The 26,709-nt window shown below is 39.6% G+C and overlaps 1 protein-coding gene across 1 annotated transcript in view; it reads left to right on the top strand.

The window, feature by feature from the left end:
* The window catches only part of NLK (nemo like kinase), a gene marked incomplete at both ends in the record, with an annotated part of 173,364 nt that overhangs the window by 124,513 nt on the left and 22,142 nt on the right, over positions 1-26,709 (top strand). The window contains 4 exons of the mRNA XM_080712385.1: positions 11,714-11,820; positions 13,239-13,324; positions 20,774-20,983; positions 26,354-26,455. Of these exons, the coding sequence (XP_080568511.1) occupies positions 11,714-11,820; positions 13,239-13,324; positions 20,774-20,983; positions 26,354-26,455 (505 nt within the window). The remainder of the gene's footprint in view (positions 1-11,713; positions 11,821-13,238; positions 13,325-20,773; positions 20,984-26,353; positions 26,456-26,709) is intronic.

Here is a 26,709-nt window from a genome sequence, read left to right as displayed (position 1 = left end):
AAGCCCTTCTACCTCCAGGCTATACTCCCAGACCTATTTTATACTTTTTATTTTTGGGAACAGGGTCTCTTACGCCAGTGTGGCTGGCTTTGAACCTGCTCGATCCTCCTGTCTCCACCTCCCAAGCGCGGGGATTACAAGCGTGCGCCACCGCGCCCGGCAGATATTACAACTTTTAATTGTTCCCTTGAGTTTCCAGTCCATCCAGAACCAACCATCTAGATACTTCTCAAAAATTATACATCCTCTGGAAAACTTCTCTTGCTCTAAGAAAGGGCTTTTTGTCCTTCTGTGAGTGAACTCTGAAGGAATGTGACTGTCATGGACATAAGGTTTTTCAGTGTAAAAAACAAACCCGCATGGGCTGCATAATAAAAAAGTGGCTAGTTTTCTTTCAGTGGTTGTTTCCTTTTGAGATTGCTTGATCATTCCTCTTGAGATCCCATTGGCTTAAAGGAGCTTGTCTGAGTGCTCTCTCTCTCTCTCTCTCTCTCTCTCTCTCTCTCTTTTGTGGTACGGGATGGAATCCAGGGGCATTCTACCTCTGGGCTACACTCCCAGACTTATTTTATATTTTATTTGGAAACAGAGTCTTTTAAGCCAGCTGAGGCTGGCTTCAAACCTGCAGATCCTCCTGTCTCAGCCTCCCAAGCACGGGGATTACAGGCGTGCGCCACCATGCCCAGCAGTTTCTCATTTTATTTATAATTTTTTATTTATAATTTTTCTCCACCAAGAGAGAAGAAGTATGTTGGAAGAAATAAGAGCATAGTCATACATTTGGCAAAGGTCATGGACTTTGATTTTAGGTAGGCCTGAGTTCAAATCCTAATGCCCCTATGCTTCCTAGCCTTTAGACCTTGAAAAAGTGATTTGATACTCCTCCCTGTCCTTCAGTTTTGTTAGTGATAACGAAGATAATACTCTCCTCATAAGGAGGTTGCACAGAATAAATACATTGATGTCTGAGGGACTTTTAGCAAAGCACCTGCCACACTGATGTTTTCTTTTCCCGTTTGATGTTTCATAAACTCAGTACCCTTCCTTCTTCCTATAAAGATGATGATAGCTACCTGACCCCTGTTCCCACTGTGCCAGGTATTTATATGTGATTCTAAATTCATACATCTAAATCCTGGCAGTAATCCAGTGCATTGTGCCAGTTCTGTGAATGCAGAAACAAACTCAGAGAAGTTAACTTGCCTAATGTTATCAAGCTAGGAGATGGCAGAGTCAAGATTATAATCATGATTGTTTTTATTCCAAAGCCCACGGGACACTCCCACTGCCAAATCATTTGACTCCTCATGTGTTTAAAAAAAAAAAAAAAACATTTCTTGGAGCAATTATTTTCATCTTTATTTCAGTACTTGGGAAGCTGAGGTAGGATTGCAGGTTTGAGGCCAGCCTCAGCAACTTAGTGAGATACTCTTTTAATATAAAAAATAAAGTAGGACTGAGTGTGTAGCTCAGAAATAGAATGCCCCTGGGTTAAATCCCCAGTACAAACACACAAAAAAACAACAACCCAAAAAAACAATCCTAGTACTTCTCCTTAAACCTTTTCCTGTGGTTTTAGATTTCTGAGGTTTACTTTATCTTTTTATGCTAATATTTTATTAATTCAAGAGCATTTTACAAGAAAATATAAGTATGGCTACTGATAGTAATGTGATACCTGGAATTGGTACCACACTCACAGATTTTGAGTTTGCAAAGAAGACTTTCAGGTTAAACAACAATATGTAACCAAAACATAGTACAAATGACAGCATGAAAAAAAAATGTTGTACAATAACTCAGAAGTTCAGCTCTACACTGTGCCCTTAAACTGGCTAGACTCTGGTACTTGTGCGTGTGCACGTGTGCGGTACTGGGGTGGAACCCAGGGCATTCTACCTCCAAGCTATACCCCAGCCCTATTTTTTATTCTTTATTTTGAAACAGGGTCTCACTAAGTTGCAAAGGGCCTCACTAAGTAGCCAAGGCTGACCACAAACCCTGATCCTCCTGTCGCAGCCTCCCAAATGCTGGGATTACAAGCGTGTGCCACACACCAGGCTGACCCTGGTACTTTTAAATCTCAAATTTCCAAATAAAGGATGTTACAGGTAGCAATCACATAAGGAACTTATGACCTAAGCAAAGGTAAACTTTTCTGAAACTTTAACAGATTCTATACCAACCAGATCAAAAACAAACAAACAAACAAACAAACAAACACTGTCCAAGCCGGGCGTGGTGGCACACGCTTGTAATCCCAGCATTCGGGAGGGTGAGACCTGAGGATCACAGTTCACAGCCAGCCTCAGCTACTTAGTGAGGCCCTCTGTAACTCAGTGAGAACCTGTTTCAAAATAAAGAATAAAAAGTAGGGCAGGGGGTGTAGCTCAGAGGTCGAATACCCCTGGGTTCCATCTCCAGACCCGCAAAAAAAAAAAAAACAAAAAACAAAAAACCATTGCCCAGGGTGAAGGCTAGTTCCATTTTTTAAAAACCTCTTCTGGTATATAGTGTTGCTTTATCTTTCCCTGCTGGCCTGTGTTCACAGCCACAGGCTGTTTATTCACCTAAAGCTGCACAGTATACCTAACTATTTCATCTTTTGAAGGACAGGGTGAGAACAAGAACTGGGATCTTGTACCATCTCTGTTTCATGCTAACATGACCGTTGACTAGCTTCTTCACCTTTCTAAACCTCTGCTCCTTTGTATAGTGGGGATCATAATACGACTTATTAAAGTCATTAGGAATAAATGAAGCAAAATGTATTTACAGCTAATGCCTAACACATAGAAAACTTAGAAAAAGCTAGGCATGGTGGCCCACACTTGTGATTCTCGAACTTGGGAGGGTGAGACAGGAGGATAGCAGGTTTGCTGCCAGCTTCAGCTACTTAGTGAGGCCCTCCACAACTCAGTGAGACCCTGTTTCAAAAATAAAGAATAAAAAATAGGGCTGGGGATGTAGTTGAACCCCTGGGTCAATCCCCAGTTCTGCCAAAAAAAAAAAAAAGAAGAAAAGAAAAGAAAAAGAAAAAAAACTTGGAATAAATATTAGCTATTTTTCAGTCAAGCTCTGTGTCCATGTACACTAAAATCATTTTGCTTCCTTTTTGTCCTCTCTACCTGATTTTTATATATTAATGTCAGTCTTTTTTCTAACCCCTTGACTGTTGCTTTGCATTCATCTCTTTTTTTCCTCTGTCTTGTCATTGAGTGTGGCATGCTCTCTACACCCACTTGGTACCCAGGCAGTATTTATTGATGCTAATGATGATGGTTAAACAAAGATGTTGCTGGCATCAGTCCTGCAGCCTCTGAGACTACTTGAGTAATCATGACTTCCTAAAAACAGAAAAGTACTCAATCATCTTACTCAGAATTGAAGGTCTGAATTGTATGTAAAGCTGTTTCTGTGGCGATTGTGTAGCTTTTTCTGCAGCGTTATCTTCGACAGTTGGGGTAGTCAAGATTTCTGGCGTGAGGCTGATTATCCTGCATTCTTTTAAATTACTTCCTAGAATAGATTCAGCATCATAGAGGTAGGTTAGACGCATATTGATCCTAGTTCAGATTTGTTTTAATTAGAGTAGGAGGTCATGGGAGACTTAACATTGTGGTATACTTGGCTGCCGGGCTCTAGATTAGTTTTCCCTTCTTGCCTATAATCTTTTTGCATCAGAGAAAATTGTACAAATCTATAATTCTAAACACCCTCTTTTTTTCTCTGCCTTTCAGGCTTTTTCCTGTCTTCCACAAAGACATTTTCTTCCTGAGCAACCTTCATGGGAGTCTAGCAGGATGACCTGCTTATATTTGCACTAACAACTCAGCTGTTGGCACTGATTTGCATTATTCTGAACAGTGTCATGTCATACTATCATTAAGGTTGAATTTATAACCTATTAATGACTATGTGTTTGAATAATTTTAATATTTATAAATTTTGTACTTGGGATTGAACCCAAGGCCATTCTTCCTCTGAGGTATACTCCCAGCCCTTATTATTTTTATTTTGAAACAGGGTGTCAGTAGGTTGTTGTGGGTCTCACTAATTTACTGAGTCTAGCCTCAAACCTGCTATCTTCCCATTTCAGCTTTCCAAGTACTAGGATTATAGGCATGTACCACCACACATTGCATCCATATTTTTTAATTAATAGAAAAAATAAATACAAGAAAAAATGTCTTTTGCAAAGAAAAACAAAAGCTAAATCAATATCCTATCATTGTAACCAAAAGCAAAATTAATATTCTGTCTGTGACCAGGGGTAGTGGCACATGCTTATAATCCCAGTACTTGGGAGGCTGAGACAGGAGAATCACAGATTTGTAGCCAGCTTCAGCAACCTCATGAGGCCCTCTACAGCTTTGTGAGAGCCTGCTTCAAAATAAAAAATAAGACTGAGGGTGTAACTCAGGGGTAGAATGCCTGAGTTCAATCCCTACACACTGTGGCAAATTTAATAGGAAGTTAAAATTGTTATTTCTATCTAATGATTCCCAAACTTTTTTTTTTTTTTTTTTTTAATGGTGCTAGAGATAGAACCCAGAGGCTTTCTAACTTCAGGCTATACTCCCAGACCTATTTTTTATTTTTATTTGGAAACGGTCTCACTAACTGGCTGAGGCTGGCTTTGAACCTGCTCAATTCTCCTGTGTCAGCTTCTCAAGTACTGGGATTACAAGTGTGCACCACCACACCCGGCTGATTCCCAAACTTTGATCTCCCATCTAAAGGCCTGTCCTGCCAGGCATGGTGGCACATGCTTGTAATCCCCACGCTTGGGAGGCAGAGACAGGAGGATCGCGCAGGTTTGAAGCCAGCCTCTCTGGCTTAAGAGACCCTGTTTCCAAATAAAATATAAAATAGGTCTGGGAGTGTAGCCTGGAGGTAGAAGGGTTCCATCCCCAGTTTAAAAAAAAATATCTGTCCTCTGTTTCCAATAATCTCTAATTAAAAAAAAAAAAATCCCATTTTTCTATCAAGGGCTATATCCCAGCTCTCTGTCCTAACACACACACACACACACACACACACACACACACACACACACACACACACACACTATCCTAAAGTCCTTTACTCCTTTTATACAGACATGGACACACACTAGTAACCATATTTGATTCATACACGCAGGGAAAGTGTCTCTTGAATTGTGAAACATATTTAATAAGTTGAGTAAAGAAGGGTAAAAGGAATAAGTCTTGAAGGAAGTGAATACTCAGGAGGTAGAAAGAGAGGCAAAAAGAGATAGTAAAATTTAAAAAAGAAAGAAAGAAAAACTTGAGTCTCACTTTTTTGTTGTTTGTTTTGTTTTGTTTTGTTTTTTGTGGTAGTGGGGGTGGAACCCAGAAGCTTTCTACCTCCGGGCTACTCCCAGACCTATTTTATATTTTATTTGGAAACAGGGTCTCACTAAGTTACAGAGCGCCTCACTAAGTAGCTGAGGCTGGCTTCGAACCTGTGTGATCCTCCTGTTTCAGCCTCCCAAGCGCGTTAAATTTTTTTAAGTGGCTTATTATAGTCATACATCTGAATGGAATACAAGACGGTAGAGGTATACATGCACACCTCACTCATTTAGCCCTTTCCCAAGCATCTTAGAATTTTTTAATCTTTGTATTTTTCAGTTATTGGCAAAGGGGATATTGTCATTTGGCCTATCAGTGTAACGTTCCTTCCCTGGAAAAGCAGAGGGTCAGGCTTCTGAATCATTACAAACTAGGTTTGAATCCAAATGCTGTGTCAAGCATGTGAACCTCTCCCAACCTCAGTGTGTTCAACTCATAAATAGGAATAGTTACAGATTAAGGTATGGTAAGGATTAAATTAGATGATTTATAAAGAAGCACACCATAGCTTTAAAAAATTAACACACTGTCTCTTCGTTTTCTCATAGCCCATAATTAAAAGTACAGATTTCAACTGTCCTTTATTTCAAAGTAATCTCATACTGTGATGATGTTTGGGTAAGAAATGGGAATGGCAAGCTCCTATGGGAAGCAGCTTGATGGGCATATACCCTCTCTATCCGCCTTTGTATTTCCGTTAAGTGGTGTTCTCCAGTAACTAATATTTGAGAAGGCAGTAAAGAAACTTGGAATGTTAACGTTCTTCTAAGTTATCTCTAAAGCAACACAGAGACAGTGTTTTGTTTTCTGGAGCACCCGAGGCATCAGAGTGACTACACCCCTTCCTCAGTACATTTGTAATTGTTCATTTGCATCATTCATTTTTCTGAAGCAAATCAGTACATTTTGAAATTCATATTTCATGGAGCTACTTAACTAATTGCTGCAATCAGCAGCAATTTATTTTATAGCAGGGCTGTTCAAATCACTTTGAGGTTGGCATACCGTGCACAGTGTTTTTCAATGATCATATTTTTAATGATGAGTTTTAATAGAGATAATGGTTAATCTGCTAATATTCTCCTGAAAGCCCTAACTTTGGTTCTGTAGTCTATCTTCACCTAATCGTAACGTTAAACACCCTAACAAAGTCCTTGACTCAGTAGGCATACCAGCTGTTGGAGAGGCTGTCCCATTTAGCAAGACTAGGACAGGGAAAGAGCACCCTGTTTTTACTCTTACATGGAGACCCTCATTAAATTACTCAGAAACAATAATCAGATAGATGCTGTTCAAGTTAATGGCACCTCTGAGTCCATGTCAAGAGAGCTTTATTTAATGCGCAACAGACCTGAAGTGATGCAGGTGCCTTTTCAGGCCCTCATTTAATTTAAGCTGCTATAGTTGGCATGGCAACTAGTTGAGACATCTGGGAGACATTATGCTGGGGATTGAGACTTCAGAGGATTTCTGCTGGAGCAAAGCAGAAACCTTATCATAAAGTAGTATGTGTTGCCTCTAAATTTTTGCAAATATAGAGTTAAATATTCAAATTCAGGAATTATATTTTATTAAGAAAAATTGTAAAAGGTTGGCCTGGTTGTTTTCTCTGGATGAAAAAACTATTTGTGGAGTGAAAAATGTGTTACCACTAAGGATTTGCTCTGCTAAACTAAAGCATGACAAAACTTACTCTTTGCAAAGTGGCTGTTGTAGTCACTGTTAAAAACAAATCTTGTATTTAAATTATTTTAGACTTTCTTTTGTTTAGAAGCTACTAAAGGAAGGGAAAGCATTTCTGCAGAAAGGAAAACAGAAAATGATAAAGGTAGTAATTCGATATGTTTTTGCTCGAGACTTTTTTGTTTAATTAGTGCTTATTAACCTGGTCCTGGTTCTTTTTAACCCAACTTGTCATCTTTTCAAGAAGCAAAGATATAAAAGTAGCTTGCTTGCTTGCTTGCTTGCTTGTTTATTTGTTTGTTTATGTTTGTTTATTTATTTATTTATTTTATTGGAATTGAACCCAGGGGCATTTTAGCTCCGAGTTACACCATGCCCCTGGCCCTATTTTATTTTATCCTATTCTATTTTAGTTATTTTATTTTTATTTTTTATTATTATTTTTGGAGGGTATTACTGGGTTTGGAACCCAGGGGCATTCTACCTCCGAGCTATGCCCCAGCCTGTTTTTTATTCTTTATTTTGAAACAGGGTCTCACTGAGTTGCAAAGGGCCTCACTAAGTAGCTGAGGCTGTCCATGAACCTGGATCCTCCTGTCTCTGCCTCCCAAGTACAGGGATTACAAGTGTGTGCCACCATGCCCGGCAATACTCTTCTTTCTAAATATTATAATAGAAGGTAGGATAAAAGTTTTTTCAAGTTCATGGATCCTGAAGACAATGACATGGTATGATTTATGTTTAGCAGAGTAAATACCTGATAGTTTGTATTTTGTGAGAAATTCATAATTGTATATGGCCTTAGTATGAAAGAATTGACTTATATAATCATTCTCTATAAGCTTGAGTTTTCAAATTTTTTTATATCTAATAATGCTTTTCTCTCTGTTAAGTTGAACCATGTGAAATTGGTGTTGGTCAAAAAATAGTCCAGTTTGTCAGTTGAAATCCATTTGGTCTAGGGTGAACAACATTCTGACCTGATATATTTTATAATGTTAAAGGAAATGCTGGAGTTTTAAAATTTTTTTTCTGAAAAGAATAATTAGTTATAAGATATCTGGTTGAAGTAGTACCTATTGTAGACAGTGTTTTCCTTTTTCCCTTTTCTTTGAAAATGTAGTCATTGTTAGAAGAAAGCAGGTGACAATTAATTTAGAGTTACTCTCTATTTTTGGTTTTTGTTTCAGTTTGTTCCTTTTATAAGTCAAAGCAAGATTTCCCAAGTGCCTGCACTACCAATTCAACCTGATGGCTCGAAAATTAGGATGTTTTCTCTCTCCTGCTTGCTTGCATGCGTACCGACTGTCACTCCTAACAGTGAAGGTTCTGGGATCACAGCTTGGCTGCCAGTTTTGTGGGAATGTGAGGCAGAGTAGAACTGAACCGCTCTTCACTTCCATGCAGGAACTTTTCAGTGCTGGCAGTAGCAAAACATTGTCAGTGCACTCAGCAAACATGACTGACACTCTCTACAGATGAATGCTTCTTACTCTCTTTCTTTAATGAAACCTCAAGTTGACAACTGTCCTTGTCCATTTGGGCTGCTATAAGAAAATACCAGAAACTTGGTAGCTTATAAACAACAGAAATTTATTTCTTAGAGTTCTGGAGGCTGGGAAGTACAAAACAACACTTTATATAGTAATGGCAGTTGTGAAGTTTTCTGTTTGATTTTTTTATTTTTGTATGTGGTTTTATTTATTTTTCCCTATACGATGTTCCTAAATCTTGTACCTTGAGATTTCTGGACCAAAAACAACACAAGGATATTGGGACTTCAGATTAAGAATTAATGGTGTAAACCAGATGTGGTGGTGCACACTTGTAATCCCAGTATTTGGGAGGCTGAGACAGGAGGATCGGGGTTCGCGGACAGCCTCAGCTACTTAGTGAGGTTCTTTGCAGCTCAGTGAGACCCTCCCTGTTTCAAAATAAAGAATAAAAATAGGGCTAGGAGTGTAGCTCAGAGGTAGAATGTCTCTGAGTACCAGAAAAAAATGTAATGGTACAAATAGGAATGATTTGTTTATCTTTATCTTGTGATGAAGATTTCTTAGTGTGAAGTAGGGCCTGGTGGCACACACCTGTAATACCAGTACTTGGGAGGCTGAGACAGTTATCAAAGGTCCAAGGCCAGACTCAGCAACTTAGTGAAACCTTGTTTTAAAATAAAAAATAAATAGGGCTGTGGGGGAGGGTAGCTCAGAGGTATTATGTCCTGAGCTTAATCCCCAGTACCACGAAAAAAAAAGAAAAGAAAAAAATTTTTTAAATAAGAAAAAGTGTTTGTATCAAATGGGTTAAGATCCTTAATGTGGGAAGCAGCCCTACAAGTAACAATTATACCCCAGTAGAAAATTTGAGCAAAGAGGGTCAGGCATGGTGGTGCATGCCTATAATCTCAGTACTAGGAAGGCTGAGACAGGAGGATTACAAGTTCACAGCCAGCTTCAGCTACTTAACGAGGCTCTCAGCAACTCAGTGAGACGCTGTTTCAAAATAAAGAATAATAAAAATTAGGGCTGGGCGTATAGCTCAGAGGTAGAATGCCCCTGGGTTAAACCCCAGTACCAAAAAAAAAAAAAAAATTTTTTTTTGAGCAAAGAATAGAAAAATTGTGCCCACACTCTCACTTTCCTCTTTTTCTAGCTCTCATGCTCATAAATATATGTGGCCAAGAAACATGTGTAAATGGTTTTTAACCTGAAAACACAGTTGTTAATAAGACCGTAAGTGTTTACTACCACTCCTTTCTATTGTTCTTCTAAAATGTCAGTGAATTCAAGCCAGGCCTGAAGCCAGGCTGGCACATGCCTGTAAGCCCAGCGCTCAGGAGGCTGCGACAGGTGGATTGCAGGTGTGAAGCCAGCAGGACATTGATGTGATTTCAAGGAGTGGGACTTGATCATGCCCAGGAGGGGAGTGCAGGTAGAGAATAGTGGGGACCAAGCCCTGGGGGAGCTCCACAGTAAATGGTTGGAGAGGAAAGGAGAACAAAGAGACTGTCAGCCAATGAGGAAGAAAGAAAGAAGTTTGGTATCCTAAAGCCATTTGAAAAAAAATTTGTCTTCAGGAAGGAGTTTTTAACTGTGTGAAATCCAATCATTAATTCTCCTAGCTCCCAAGTTGTCCCCTTTTCTACTTGCTTTTGCTAAAAACTTGGAAATTATCTTAGGGAAGATTATAGTTGAGTCATAAATTTCATGTAGGCATTCTAACTGAGCTACGCTTCCAGCCCTATTTTATTTTTTATTTTGAAACAGTGTCTCAGTAAGTTGCTGAGAGCCTCACTAAGTTACTGGAGGCTGGTCTCAAACCCATGATCCTTCTATCTCAGCCTCCTAAGTTACAGGTTACAGGTGTGTGCCGCCCTGCCCAACTCATCCAAACTTTTAATGAGTTGTGAACTGCAGGCAGGGTAGGACCTGAATCTGCTCTATTCTAGATAGAGCAGAAGATGATTCCTCAGTGTCTGTGACATCCATGTGCTTTGTGCCAGTTGCATTCCACATCTCTGTGGCTCCCCAGTCTCCAGCCTGTGATCATCTGCTATGTGTTAACTGAATAAAACCCTGAGGATACATCAGAGTACAAAGCGTTAAAAGACATTTACAAAGAGGGCTTATAACAAAGCTAAATAATTAAAGAATTAAGTTGTTCAGATTGTGGAGAGAGTTGAATTTGAGCTAACACATGTTTGGGAGAACCATACTTTATAAAGTAATTTAAGCCATATTTGATGGATGAGTTGTTATCTTTTTCTCTTAGTGGCGTAGAATAAGATCATCAAACCCCTCAGTTACATTTCTGAGTAAACCTTGACAATGGTCTTCATGCTTTCCCTAGCCTGGTTGTTATTTAAAATGTTTGCCTTTGGTTTTCTCTTTTATAATGCTTTTTAATAAGAAAATTATTTGGCTGGGTGGGCACTTGTAATCCCAGTACTTGGGAGGCTTTGACAGGAGGATGACAGGTTTGATGAGAGCCTCAGTAAGTAATGAGACTCAGAGCAACCTAGTAAGACTCTATTTCAAAACAAAGGATAAAAAGAGTTGGGGATAAGCCGGGCATGGTGACGCACACTTGTAATCCTGAGCTTGGGAGGCTGAGACAGGAGGATCGCGCAGGTTCGAAGCCAGCCTCAGCTGGTTTAAGAGACCCTGTTTCCAAATAAAATATAGAGTAGGTCTGGGAGTGTAGCCCGGAGGTAGAAGGCCCCTGGGTTCCACCCCAGTACCACCAAAAAAAAAAAAAAAAAAAAAGTTGGGGATATAACTCAGGTAGACTGCCTGATTCAACCCCTAGTCAGTCAGTCAGTCAGTCAGTCTGTCTGTCTGTCTGTGTCTGTCTGTCTGTCTGTCTGTCTGTCTCTCTCTCTCTCTCTCTCTCTCTCTCTCTCTCTCTCTCTCACACACACACACACACACACACACACACACAGAGGAAATAATTTGGTTGTTTACTTCTGCTAAATTTTAAACATGTGAAATCTTAATTTTGCAGTGTTTTATGAAAGCTATAATTCTCACCTCTATCATGTTGTCTAGAAGCTTTGTTTCCTTAAAATTTTCCAGCCTTAAGAATGGAAGTTACCCTTTAGATCCGATGACTACCTTAAGGGGATGGGGGCTGAATTTTTTTAACTTTCTTTAACTTAAAACCTCAAGATATGTTGTCACAGAATTGATGCAGAGTGACCTACATAAAATTATCGTCTCTCCTCAACCACTCAGCTCAGATCATGTCAAAGTTTTTCTTTATCAAATTTTGCGAGGTAAGATTTTTCTTTATGAAGAAAAAGGCAGTATCATGGTATAAATAAAACATTTTGTATTTATTTGAACTTTAATCTGGTCTTCCAAGGCTTGCTTCTTCCTTGATGACCTTTTTCTTTGGACCAGGGTCCGGTTCGTTATTTTCATATTTGATGTTAAATAAGAGGCTTCTAAGGTGGCAGAAGAGTTTTTGTTTTCATGATGGAAGACAAGGCCCTGTGAAATCCACTGGGCAATTGAGTGGGTTAATCTAGGAAGGTACATAGCAGAGAGGTTTGTCACATACTCACTTAAACAGCCTCTGTTCTCTACAGACGAGTATGTGGCATCAGTTGGCTAAATTAAAAAGTGACTGTGTCCCCTGTGGGAGATGGCCATCTTGTAAGCCCACAGTAGATGGGCCCATCAGAGTTTTGTCTGGCATACTGAATGTAACTCTAGAGAAACAAAATGACCCTTAAAAACAAAGCAGATGGAGGAGACCAGTGGAAACCGCCAGCTAAATGGCTCCAGACAGGCTCATTAAGAGCATGGACTTGACTAGGAAACCATTTAGGCCAGCGTGATGGATACCTCATCTGGCCATCAGGTGTGTCCTTCAGAATTTTCTGTTACAAGTTGAGAATTGTTTAAAGCTGAAACAGCTTTCTTACCTAATAAAATATACTTTTTTCATAGAATTAAGAGATTCTTTAAAGAGATTGAAAGGCGGTGCCAAAAGAATTAAAACACATAAGCAATATTAAAACCAGAAAGTTCACCTACAGTGAATTGTTACTATTCTGTGGCAGGAAGAAATGAAGATTATTGGCTCTTTTTAAGCTTATAAAAATACGATATGCTACATTTTTTTTCAAACAGGACTCAACCTCGAGACTGTGACTTTTAGCAGTGATAAAGCCCCAATCCTTCAATATGTCAACATTATTTTTAAAATGTACTTAACTACCATCTTGATTCTCAGTGGTAGAGACTACTACTCACAAACCTGCACAAGTTCTTGAATTTTGTCATATCAGTGAAAAATCTGTCCTGAGAAAGACTCTGTTGATTATTTTGTTGGAGCCAATTAAAAATCACTGGTTAAGAGTGTCAGTACCAAAAATCCAATGGCCACACGTATTAGCAATTCAAGGGTTTTGGTATGGTTAGTCCTAACTTCAGTGTCTGAGAAGCTTATCTATACCTAAATCTACATAACACTGGAATATGCATATCTTTCACCACATTTTATTTTACTGTAGCAAAATTAGTTTTGTGATGGGGTACAAGTCAGGCTTTTAATAATATTCATTATGTAGTTATTTAGGGAACAATTTTAAATCCTCTTCTCTGTTTCCTTCTACATTTTTCCCCCAGATCATGGGTTGCATAAAAGGAATTAAAAATCTGCAATTAAATCTGTTTGTTATTTCAGGTTTGAAATATCTCCATTCAGCTGGCATTTTACATCGAGACATTAAGCCGGGGAATCTCCTTGTGAACAGCAACTGTGTTCTAAAGGTATTTTTTTTTTTCAGCTTATTTAAAGATCTGAGAAAAATCAGAATGTCAGGCTTAAGATAGGTTCACGATCCATTACTTTTCCAAAATTGAAAGAACCATGTTTTCTCTAGCAATATCACCAGTGATGGCCATAATAACTAACTTACAGTTCTGGCTCATGATTTTTACATGATATTTTACCTGTGTTTTGAACATAGTAAAATTAGAATTATAATGTGACTAAAAAGAATAAAGAAGCTGACATCTTTTCAGATTCTTTTGTGATTAAGAAAGTATATATTGCTGGGCATGATTGTGCATTCTTGTAATCCCAGCATTTGGGAGGCTGAGACAGAAGGATCATGGTTCATGGACAGCCTCAGCAACTTAGGCCCTTTGCAACTCAGTGAGACCCTGTTTCAAAACAAAGAATAAAAAATAGGGCTGGAGGCATCGCTTGGAGGTAGAAATCCCCTGGGTTCAATCCCCAGTACTGAAAAAAAAAAAAAAGAGGTATATATCTGAAGAAATATTTTAAGACTTAATTAGCTTCTATTTATATGAGAATGAAGTATGGTCTTTAGGATGACTCCATCTACATTTTTTTTTTACAGCTAACATTTCTATATGCTATTTGACTAAGGTAGCAAAGTCAGAAGCCAAAACACTTAAAAGTGGAATGTTAGACCAGAAAAAGGTATTATGCATCTGTCAGTGCTTTCCCACAATGTGTCATAACCATTCTTCAGTTATTCTCCTGAAAACAAATGGGTACAGGGTTAAGTATACTTAGTAATCCCCAAGCCTCAAGTCATCAGTTTCAGCTCTGCTTTTTTTCTGGCACCACCTCCCACCGTTCATTGTTAGAATGGCTCACAAGTAGCAAAGTTCACGTTGGTAAATTTTCCTACTTCTAATACAGATATTTGTAGAACTCCTGAATAATGAGAAGTCTGGTGTTTGTTTTTTTTTTGGGGGGGTGGTTGTGTGGTGCTGGGGATTGAACCCAGGGCATTCTACCTCCGAGCTACACCCCTAGCCTAATTTTTATTCTTTATTTTGAAACAGGGTCTCACTAAGTAGCTGAGGCTGGCCGTGAACCTGCGATTCTCCTGTCTCAGCCTCCCAAGTACTGGGATTGCAAGTGTGTGCCACCACACCCGGCTCCTATTTTTCCTTACCATATAAATTAGAGATAAGGGTATTCCTACAGAGTTGTCATATCTATGTAAGCAAATAAAAAGTTTATTTCATGAGTTATTACAGTATTATATGTGCTTCAGTCTATATTAATTATTCTTACTTTTTCAAATGATATATTCAAAATGGAAAAGAACTATTTTTTACATGTTGCCTACTTTAAAAGTAATCAAAGCCAAACATGGTGGTATATGCCTGGAATCCCAGTACTTGGGAGGCTGAGACAGAAGGATAACAGGTTCAAGGATAGCCTCAGTAAAGTAGTGAGACTCTCATCAACTTAGACCCTGTTTTAAGAATAAAACAGGTCTGGGAGTGTAGCTCGGAGGTAGAATGCTGCTAGGTTCAGTCCCCAGGACTACACACATACAAAAAAAAGTAATCAAGGCTACTATTATTAAAGTTGTTGGCAGCTAAACTAAGCATTAAAATTAAATGTATAAATAAATTTTGGAGTGCTTTCTTTGAACTGTGAGCCAATTCTCTTTAAAAGCCAGTGGGTTATACTGATTATGATGAAAATTCTTCATGATAGCCTTGAAGAGCTCTGATCTTATTTTAACAAGTTAGAGAGATAAAAACTTGTTTTTTATATTTTCCTTGAAAGTGGCTGATATTATAGTTCATTCTTTTGTCTCCACAGATAAATTAATTGCCCCAGAGTTTACTAAAATATTTCTTCTATGCATTCCTCTTCCTACAACTTTTAACTTTTTAAATAGATTTGGTAACCTATAACCCATTTTATTTAAAAAGAAAACTTTCTACTTAGGAATTCTTTGTCCTGTTTATTCCAAAATATCAGTCTTATTACAATTTTTTTTTTTTTATGGTACTGGGGTTCCTGGAAGCCCTTCTACCTCCAGGCTACACTCCCAGACCTATTTTTACATTTTTATTTGGAAACAGGGTCTCCTAAGCCAGCGCGCGCAGCTGGCTTCGAACCTGCACGATCCTCTTGTCTCTGCCTCCCAAGCACGGGGATTACAAGCATGCGCCACCACGCCCGGCATCTTATTACAATTTAAGGTAGCCTCTTATTTGGATTTTTTGGTTGGAAGACTTCACAGAGGATTTTGTATAGAACCTGTAATACCTGGTGCCTTTTACTGCTTGTAGTCTTATTTTGCAAATTGTCTATTATGGTATTACAACCTCTGACTAAATGAGTGGGTAAATCAAGGAAAATGTTATTATGAATACATGACACACTTCAGAACCAATTGAAATTTCACTCTGCTCCAGAGAAGCCAGAGAAAGTGCTTCAGCAGCACACATGATTTAAAAAAAAAAAAGCCAGAAAAGAATGCAAGACAATAGACACTAATTCTCTATTCTCAAACATATAAATTCATTGAAGATTATTTTTTTGTTGTTGTAGTACTGGAGATTGAACCTAGGAGAATTCTATGACTGAGCTACATACCCAGCCTTTTTATTTTTATCTTAAGACCTCACTAAGTTGTTGATATTGTCCTCAAACATGAAGTCCTCCTCTCTTGTCCTCCAAGTTAGTGGGAATGAAGGCATGAGCCATCACACCCAGCTTATTGAAGATAATTATAATAAAACCTTTTTATGTTAGTCTCCTTTTTATTTATTTGTTTGTTTGCTTTGTGGTACCAGGGATGGAGCCCAGGGGCCCTATACCTCTGAGCTACATCCCCATCCCCAGCATCTTTTTTTTGTTGGGAGGCAGGGTCTCACTGAGTTGGGAAGGGCCTCACCAAGTAGCTGAGGCAGTCTGTGAACCACAATCCTCCAGTCTCCACCTCCTGAATGCTGGGATTATAAGTGTGCATCACCACGACCAACCCTTTTTTAATTTATTTTAATAAATTGGCTTATTTTTACAATACTGGGGATGAATCGATGGTGTTCTTACAGCAAACTACATTCCAAAGCCTTTTTTTCTTTTCTTTTTTTTTTTTTTTTCAGTACTGGGGATGGAACCCAGGGGCATGCTATCTCCGAACTGCATCCCCAGTCGGATTTTTTATACTTTATTTTGAAACGGGATCTCAATAAGCTGCAAAGGGCCTCACTAAGTAGCTGAAGCTATCCTTGAACACAATCCTCTTGTGTCAGCCTCCCAAATACTAGTATTATAAGCATGCACCACCATTCTGGCCCTTTTTTATTTTATTTTGAGATTGTCTCACTAAATTGCCCAAGTTGGCTTTGAACTTGTGATCCTCCTGCCTCAACCTCCCAAGTAGCTGAGATTACCTGTGTGTACTACCAGGCCTGGCTTCCATTCATATCTTCAATATATTTGTTTTCTATTAATCACAAGTTGGGTAATTTTGCTGGAATTTTCGGTTTTTTGTTTTGTTTTGTTTTTTTATTTGGTTTTTTGTTTGTTTGTTTTTTGTAGTACTGGGGATTGAACCCAGGGGCATTCTACCTAAAAACTATACCCCCAGCCCTATCTTTTATTTTTTATTTTGAAACAGGGTCTTGCTAAGTTTTGAGAGCCTTACTAAGTAGCTGAGGCTGGCTGAGAACCCACAATCCTCCTTTCTCAACCTCCCAAGTATTGGGATTACAAGCATGTACCACCAAATCTGGTTCTCAGTTCTATTTTAGTGTTTTGATCATTATAAGTTTCTTAACTTGAATTCCGATTGTTTTTCAGTTGGTAAAAAAGACTTGGAATCAGATTGATGTTTTTAACAAGAGATTTGTTAATTATAGAAGACATTTTTTTGTTGAGTGGTTGGTTGTATGTGTTTGTTTATTCTAAAATGCAAATAAGAGCCAGGCATGGTGCAGCATGCTTGTAATCCCAGTACTTGGGAGGCTGAGACAGGAGGAACTGTGTTCACAGACAGCCTCAGCTACTTAGTGAGGCCATCCACAACTTAGTGATACCCTGTTTCAAAATAAACAATAAAAAATCAGGCTGGGGGTGTAACTTAGAGGTAGAATGACCCTTTGTTCAATCCCCAGCACCACCAAAAAATAAAAAAATAAAATATAAATAAGAGCTGGGTGTGGTGGTGTATGCCTGTAATCCCAGTACTTCAGAGGCTGAGACAGGAGGATCACAGGTTTGAAGACAGCCTCAGGAGGCAGTGAGACTCTCATCAACCTAGTGGAGACCCTATTTCCAAATAAATAAGATAGGGCTAGGGATGTTGCTCATTCAGAAGTAGAATGGTCCAGGGTTCAATCCCCATTACCACAAAAAAATAAAATACAAATAAGGATTAAATAAATTAATAAGTTGCAAATAGGTTATTTTTTTTATTTTGTTTTGTTTTAAAAGTTGTCCTAAAAAGCCGTGGCCAAATAATAGAGTTTTTAAAATAGTATGTATTATTTCAACACTAGCCTTTGGGAAAGAGGTGATAAATTCAGACTTTGTTGTTATATAATTTTTCTGTGTTGTCTGGAATATTTTTTCCTTGCTCTTTAAGTTTTAAAAAAATGTTGGCGGTATACTGTGACACATCCTCATTTGCACATATGCATTCATTTTATGTGATTGGACACAGTTAATTTAAGTCAAAAAAGGATGCCAAAAAAATAGAAGTAAATTTTGCTTTCTTTAAAGCCATGGTTTTATTTTCTTTTGTCCTCCCTCCCATGACACTGGGGAATTAAACCCATTCTACCTTCGAGCATCCCCAGCCCTATTTTTTATTCTTTTTTTTTTTTTTTTTTTTTTTTTTTTGGGGTGGTGGTGGTGGTACTGGAGTTCCTGGAAACCCTGCCACCTCCGGGCCTCACTCCCAGACCTATTTTATATATTTTCTTATTTGGAAACAGGGTCTCTTAAGCCAGCGAGGCTGGCTTCAAACCTGTGCGATCCTCCTGTCTCTGCCTCCCAAGCACGGGGATGACAAGCGTGCGCCGCCACGCCCGGCTGTTCTTTTTTTTTAAACCGGGTCTCACTGAGTTGCATGGGCCTCACTAAGTACTGAAGCTGCCCAAGAACCGCATTTCTTCTGTCTCGGCCTCCCAAAGGCTGGGTTTGGAAACGGTTACAGGTGTATACCACCATCCCCGGCTTCTCACCCTACTTTTTATATTTATTTTGAAACAGGGTCTCTCTAGGTTAATAAGAGACTCCCTGTTTTCTTTTTCTGAAGCTGTTCTTGAACCTGTAGTCCTCCTATCTCAGCCTCCCAAGTACTGGGATTACAATTGTGCGCCACCATTTCCAGCTACTAAATTCATGGTTTTCAAACTTTTAAAAACCTACCAGATGCCGGGCGTGGTGGCACACACTTGTAATCCCCGCACTTGGGAGGCGGAGACAGGAGGATCGCACAGGTTCAATGCCAGCCTTGCTGGCTTAAGAGACCCTGTTTCCAAATAAAATATAAAATAGGTCTGGGAGTGTAGCCCAGAGTAGAAGGGTTCCATCACCAGTGCCACCAAAACAAAACAAAAACCTACCAGAGTTGGGCATGATGCCACATACTTGTAATCCCAGTACTTGGGAGGCTAAAACAGGAAGTTGCAGGTTCATGGCCATCCTCAGCTACTTAGTGAGGCCTTCCACAACTTAGTGAGACCTGTTTCAAAATATAAAATATAGGGCTGGAGGTATAGCTTGGAGGTAGAATGCCCCTGAGTTCAATCCCCAATTCTGGGGGGAAAAAAAAAAAAAATCTGCCAGAGCTGGGCATGGTGGAACACGCCCGTAATCCCAGTACTTGAGAAGTCTGAGAGAGGAGGATGGTAAGTTCAAGGCCAGCTTCAACAACTTAGAGAAACCCTGTTTCAAAATAAAAAATAAAATAGGGCTGGATGTTTAGCTCAGAGGCAGAATGTCCCATGGTTCAATCACATGTACCGGGAAGGAAAATAAAAGTGCCAGAACCTCTTTTCAAGTAAAATCTTATTCTGACAACTCAACTTGGAAAACACTAAAAGTGTTAATTCACCACTTCTACTGTTGACTTGTAAGGTTAATCAGTGAAAATACAGAGCTCGCATGTTCATTACTGTCAAATCTCATCTTCCTAGTGTTGGTTCCCCAGTGTCAAGAAAAGCTAAATACTTGGAGATAAGTAGTTATTGCTACCCTGGCCCTGCTGTGATACATGAACCACTAGCTTATGACCTCAGCCTGCTTTTCAGTTTAATAGGAATAGAAAGAAAAGATTTATTTCTAGGTCTGTATAGAATGTAACCAGTCTGTCTGACTTTTTTTTTTATTATTATTATTATTGGGGATTGAACCCAAAGATATCTCTGTAAAGATGGTAGATATAGTCTCAGTTCAGAAAATCTTCACAATATACCTTTTTTTTAATCATACCTTCCCCTATAAGCCTGTCTTTAAAATAGTTTGGTTTCTATATTAAAACTACAAATAGGCTTTTAGCCATGTTTATATTCTAATTTGTTTTTGTTTATCAGTTGAAAACAGATTAAAGAAGAGACCTTTTTTTTTTTTTTTTTTTTTTTTTGGCAGGTCTGGGGATGGAACCCAGGGGCATTCGCCCTCCAAGCTATACCCCCTGCCCTATTTTTTATTCTTTATTTTGAAACCAGGTCTCACTGAGTTGCAGAGGCTGTCCATGAACCGCCATCCTCTGGTCTCAGCCTCCTGAGTGCTGGGATTACAAGTGTGTGCCATCACGCCCGGCAAGAAGAGACTATTTTTAAGATGCATCTTTTTTGGGGGGCACCAAGGGTTGAACCCAGAGGCATTCTGCCTCCAAGCTACACTCTCAGCCCGATTTTATTTCTTTATTTGGGAACAGGATCTCACTAGGGTTCTGAGAGCCTTGCTTAGTTGGCAAGGCTGGCTTTGAACCTGTAATCTTCCTGTCTTGAACTCCCAAGTACTGGGATTGCAAGTGTGCATCACCACACCTGGCTAGGATGCACTATAATATAAAATATTGAAGTTTGAGACTTCTTTCCTTTTTCTGATAAAGACCAGATTGTAAAACAGGTGTAGTGGTGCACGCTTATAATCCCAGCATTTGGGAGGCTGAGACAGGAAGATCAAGGTTTGAGGACAGCCTCAGCTACTACTTAGTGACGCCCTTTGCAACTCAGTGAGATCCTGTTTCAAAATAAAGAATAAAAAATAGGGCTGGGGGTGTTGCTTGGAGGTAGAACATCCTGGGCTCAATCCCCAGCACCACAAAAAAAGACCAGTTTGTATATTGACACAATTATACTTCATGTCATTAAAAACTGTACAAAATTCAAGGATCAAGGGGTTTTATGTTTTATCTTTTGTTCTTCCAGGTGTAAATATCTATCTACTGATACTGTTTGATTATCTTTTCTTTTTAGATTTGTGATTTTGGACTGGCCAGAGTAGAAGAATTAGATGAATCCCGTCATATGACTCAGGAAGTTGTTACTCAGTATTATCGGGCTCCAGAGATCCTGATGGGCAGCCGTCATTACAGCAATGCTATTGACATCTGGTCTGTTGGATGTATCTTTGCAGAACTACTAGGACGAAGAATACTGTTTCAGGCACAGAGTCCCATTCAGCAGGTATGCTTTTGTTTTAAGGTTTTAGTAGCTTTCAGTTCTGTTACAGAATTGAGGGGGAAAACATCTTGCACACATCTGGGCTTATTCATTGTATTGTCTAATTTGCTTTTAGCAAATTCAGATTCACTTAAAATTGAGAAAGTTGTAAAATTGAAGATTGCAGGATATTCATTTTGTAACTTCTGAGCCTGTTAGAGGAACTGTTGACTTTAGTACATGTATGCCTGCATATAACAGCAGACTGCGGTAACAATTTGAACAGGTATATTTTTCAGTTATTAGAGGGCTTCTGTTCTTTTTAGCCGAATAACTCAGACTTGAAAATGCATTTGCTGACATTATGTACTTACACTCTGCTCTTAGAATATAGATTTTAGTGATTCCTTTAAATCTGACTGGCGTTGGTGGCACACCCCTGTAATCCTGGTATCTGGGATGCTGATACAAAAGGAGCACAGGGTAAAGCCACTCTAGCAATTAATCAAGACCCTCTTTGTGCGTGTGTGGTGCTGGGGTTCCTGGAAGCCCTTCTGCCTCCGGGCTACACTCCCAGACCTATTTTGTACTTTTTATTTGGAAACAGGGTCTCTTTTTTTTTTTTTTTTTTTTTTTGTGGGTTTGGGGATGGAACCCAGAGGCATTTAACCTCCGAGCTACACCCCCTGCCCCATTTTTTTATGCTTTATTTTTGAAACAGGGTCTCACTGAATTGCAGAAGGCCTTACTAAGTAGCTGAGGCTGTCGGCGAACCGCGATCCTCCGGTCTCAGCTTCCCAAATGCTGGGATTACAAGCGTGCGCCACCACGCCCGGTTTAAAACAGGGTCTCTTAAGCCAGCGCGGCTGGCTTCGAACCTGCGCGATCCTCCTGTCTCCGCCTCCCAAGCGCGGGGATTACAAGCGTGCGCCACCACGCCTGGCAAGACCCTTTTTCAAAAAAAGGGGGATTTGGGGATGTAGCTCAGAGGTAGAATACCCTTGGATTCAATTCCTAATAACAAAAAATGAAAAAGAAAAAAAATCCACCTGGCGAGGTGAGGTAGGCCTTTAATCCCAGTGCTTGGAAGGTCCAGACAGGACAATTGCAGTTTTGAGGCCAGTCTCTGCAACTTAGTGAGACCCTCAGCAACCTAGTGAGACTCTGTTTCAAAATAAAATTTTTTTTTGTTTGTTTTAAAGGGCTGAGTGTATAGCTCAGAGGTAGAATGCCTTCTGTGTTCAATCCCCATCAGGAGAGAAGGGAGAGAGGGAAGGAGGATTGATTTGTGGCTAGGGATATAGCTTCATAGTAGAGTATATTCTTAGCATGAGTGAGGCCCTGGATTTAACGGAAGGAAGGAAGGAAGGAAGGAAGGAAGGAAGGAAGGAAGGAAGGAAGGAAGGAAAAGCAAGCATTACTTTGTCTATATGCTGACCTACTAATATGCATATTTTCTTGGCCTATACCGGAGGCATTCTACCTCTGAGCTATATCACTAGCCCTATTTTATTTTTTTATTTTGAAACAGAGTCTGTCTAGGTAATAAGAGTCTCACTGCTTACTGAGGCTGTCCTTGAATCTGCAATCCTCCTGTCTCAGCTTCCCAGGTACTGGGATTATAAGCATGCACCACCAATCCTGGCATTATCTTAAGTATTTTTTATTCACAAGTTTTAACAATATTATTTTCATGAAAATGGTATAACAGCAATAGCCCTAGGCTGTGGAATCAGATTGCTGTGTTCAAAGTCCAGCTCTAACATTTACTGTCAGTTACCTCTTGGGCAAGTTACTTAACCTTTCTGATCCTCTTTTAAGTTTAATTTGGGGAGTTGGTGTGTGGGTTTGCAGGTACAAGGACAACCTCAAGTAAGTAGTGACACTGCATCAATCTAACAAGACCCTGTTTCCAAAGAAGAAATAAAATCGGGCTGGGCATGGTGGGACTCACTCGTAATCCCAGTATTTGAGAGGCTAAGACAGGAGGATCAAAGGTTCTCAGCCAGCCTCCACTACTTAGTGAGGTTCTGTTTTAAAATAAAAAATGTAAGCCGGGCATGGTGGCGCACGCTTGTAATCCCCGCGCTTGGGAGGCAGAGACAGGAGGATCGCGTAGGTTCGAAGCTAGCCCCGCGCGCTGGCTTAGGAGACCCTGTTTCCAAATAAAAATGCAAAAATAGGTCTGGGAGTGTAGCCCGGAGGTAGAAGGGCTTCCAGGAACCCCAGTACCACCAAAAAAAAAAATAAAATAAAATAAAATAAAAAATGTAAAATAGGGCTGAGAGTATAACTCGGAGGTAGAATGCCCCTGGGTTCAATCCCCAGTGCCACAAAATAAAATAAAATTGAGCTCGGGGTGTAGCTCGAAGGTAGAATGCCTCTAGATTCAATCCCCAGTACCAAAAAAAAAAAAAAAAAATTAAAACAATAGTTATAATAAAGAACAATAATAAAGAGTTGTTCAAATACTGCAAAATGAACAAAGATCTTGGGTTGATGTTAAAAAGAGCATGTAAGCCAGGGTGGTGCCACACACTTGTAATCCCAGCATTCTGGAGGCTGAGACTGGAGGATCACGGTTTAAGGACAGCCTCAGCTACTTAGTGAGGCTCTTTGGACCTCAGTGAGACCCTGTTTCAAAATAAAGAATAAAAAATAGGGCAGGGGGTGTAGCTCGGAAGTAGAATGCTCCTGGGTTCCATCCCCAGACCCACAAAAATATAAAAATAAAAATAAAAGAGCATGTAAAGACATGTGAAAGCTGGGTGTGGTGGCACACACCTGTAATCCCAGTATATGGGAGATGGATGCAGGAGGATCACAGGTTTAAGAATCCTTCTGTATCCATCTCAGCCTCAGCAACCTAGTGAGACCTTCAGCAATTTGTAAGACCTTATTACAAAATTTAAAAATATGTAAATAAAAAAGGCCAGGGTGTAGCTCAGAGGTAAAATGCTAGCTGGGCGTGGTGGCAGACACTATAATCCTAGTACTTGGGAGACTGAGACAGGAGGATCACAGGTTCAAAACTAGCCTGGGAGCCGGACTTGGTGGAACATGCTTGTAATCCCAGTACTTGGGTGACTAAGATAGGAGAATCACAGTTCATGACCAGCCTCAGCAACTTAGGGAAGCCTTCTGAAACTTAGTGAGATCCTGTTTTAAAATAAAGAATAAAAAAAAAATAGGGCTGGGTCCGGGCATGATGGAACACACTTGTAATCCCAGCATTTGGGAGGGTGAGACCAGAGGATCACGGTTCTAGGAGACAGCCTCAGCTGATACTTAGTGAAGTCCTTTGCAACACAGTGAGACCCTGTTTCCAAATAAAGAATAAAAAATGGGGCTAGGGGTTTACCTCGGAGGTAGAATGCTCCTGGGTTTAATCCCCAGTACAGCAAAATAAATAAATAACCAGACTTGGCAACTTAGTGAGACCCAGTTTCCAAATAAATAAAATTAGGCTGGGGGTATAACTTAGAGTAGAATGCCTCTGGGTTCCATCCTCTGTAAAACACACATATACACACATGAGCTAGGATGTTCCTGCATCCAGTCCCTAGTACCGAGAGAGGGAAGGAGGAAGATCACAGGTTCAAGGCCAGCTTGGGCAACTTAGTGAGATCCTGTTTCATATGTCTGGGTTTGGGGTGTAGCTCAGAGGCAGAATGCCCTTGAGTTTAGTCCCCAGTACCAGAAAGGGAAAAAAAGTGAAGCAACTGAAATGGGATTCAGATATCTCATTTTCTAGAGAAATAATAAGACTTACACCTGCCAGTCTAACATAGCAACTAGTGGAGAATTCATATCTATTTAAATATCGGCAGTGTGTTTGGGGTGAAAATCAAGATGTAAAATAAAGAGCGAGCCTAACTTGTATATGGAAATAGTTATTTTTGTTGCATCTTCTCTATATCTTTGAGAAAGAAGTACCCTAAATATTGAACTACCAGTAATTTTCATAAAAATGTTTCCCATCCATGGATCCGACCCATTTTAGACAACTTTCTAAGTGATTCCATAACCCAGTCATTTCCTTCTGCCTTGAGAGTGGTTGTTAGAGACCCAAAAGTGTCACCTCCACACTTTTCCCAGAAAGCTTTGTGTGGCGATCTTTACTTCTGTGGAAGGCAAGCTTCTCAGATATCACCATTATCCTAGATGGCAGTGATCTGATAGCTCCCCACGGTTTAGATAAGTGCAGAAAAAACTATTGTTCTCTGGATAAGAATTTCCCATCCTGGAGAACTCTGAATGAAATTTTATAGTTAATTAGTTTATGAAATTAGAAAACCATGTAGCACTTCAGAAAATTAGGGAATTTGTTATCTATAAAAGTTTGTTTGATGCTGGGCGTGGTGGCGCACGCTTGTAATCCCCGCGCTTGGGAGGCTGAGACAGGAGGATCGCACAGGTTCAAAGCCAGCCTCAGCTACTTAGGCTCTCAGCAACTTAGTGAGACCCTGTTTCCAAATAAAATATAAAAAAGGTCTGGGAGTATAGCCCGGAGGTAGAAAGCCTCTGAGTTCCACCCCTAGTACCACACACACACAAAAAAAGTTTGTTTGAAAGAAGACCAATTTATTAGTTTCTTTTATTGTGCCCAGTTAGCTAAATGTTTTTATGCAGTATCATAGTTTTCTAAGTAGCATAGTTTTCTACCAGTGTAAGAGATTTCTGGCATGACTAGCATGTAAAGGGTATGTGCTGGCCCAAACATTAGGAGATTAGCTTTCATTTCAGATATAAATGTCTTGAGTATTAAGTCACACATGTCTGATTTGTAGATTAGCTCTTTAATGAGCTTGAATCCATTTGAAGCATAGAATCCATTAATCAACTATTTGAAACAACAGTAATTAGTCACCACCAGAAGGACAGTTCAGGCGGGCATTGGGAGGCTGAGACAGGAGGATCACAGGTTCAAGACCAGCCCAGCAACTTAGTGAGACCCTGTTTCCAAACAAAAAATAGAGCTGGAGGTGTAGGTCAAAAGTAGAACACCCCTGGATTCAATCCCCAGTACCACACACACACACACACACACACACACACACACACACACACAGAGAACAGTTCAATTTTTTATAAGGATCATAAATGCTTTAGTATCAAGACCAAAAGGCCATGTAGATGCAAACTCCAAAATGGCTCTAGCTTTAGAATGGCATGCTTACCAAAACATTTTTTTATATTTTTGTCATGTGGATTTCTAATAAATATCTGTTTTAATAGACCAGAAAGTGAAAGAGGGGGCTCTTGTCAGCTAACTTAGTACTTGCTTTAAGGTTTTTTTCCTCAAATTTTCCTCATATTCCACAAATCTAAGACTCTTATATAAAGGTTGTTTCCATAGTCTTACTCTCCACCGTATTTCATGTTTCCTTGTAGTTGGATTTGATCACAGACCTCTTGGGCACACCATCACTGGAAGCAATGAGGACGGCTTGTGAAGGCGCTAAGGCACACATACTCAGGGGTCCTCATAAACAGGTAAAAGGGGGAGCTCTGTACTTGAACACTGTATATGGTAACTATTCGTATGAGCAGAATTTCTATTCCAAAAGAACAGTGTATTGAGAATTTTTAAGCAGCAGTATTGCTTACAGATATATGTATGTATATATGTATCTATGAGCTCTAAATAAGAAAGTGTTCAAAATTTACCAAGCTGAATAAAATAATGATTATTCCCAAAACTAGAAGGGGAAGCCAGGCATGTGGTACACACTTGTAATCCAGTACTT

This window comes from Muscardinus avellanarius (assembly GCF_963383645.1).
Source record: "Muscardinus avellanarius genome assembly, chromosome: 16".
NCBI classification, from domain to species: domain Eukaryota; kingdom Metazoa; phylum Chordata; class Mammalia; order Rodentia; family Gliridae; genus Muscardinus; species Muscardinus avellanarius.
The sequence above is the reverse complement of the archived record's forward strand: the minus strand, read 5'-3'. Positions and strand labels throughout refer to the sequence as shown.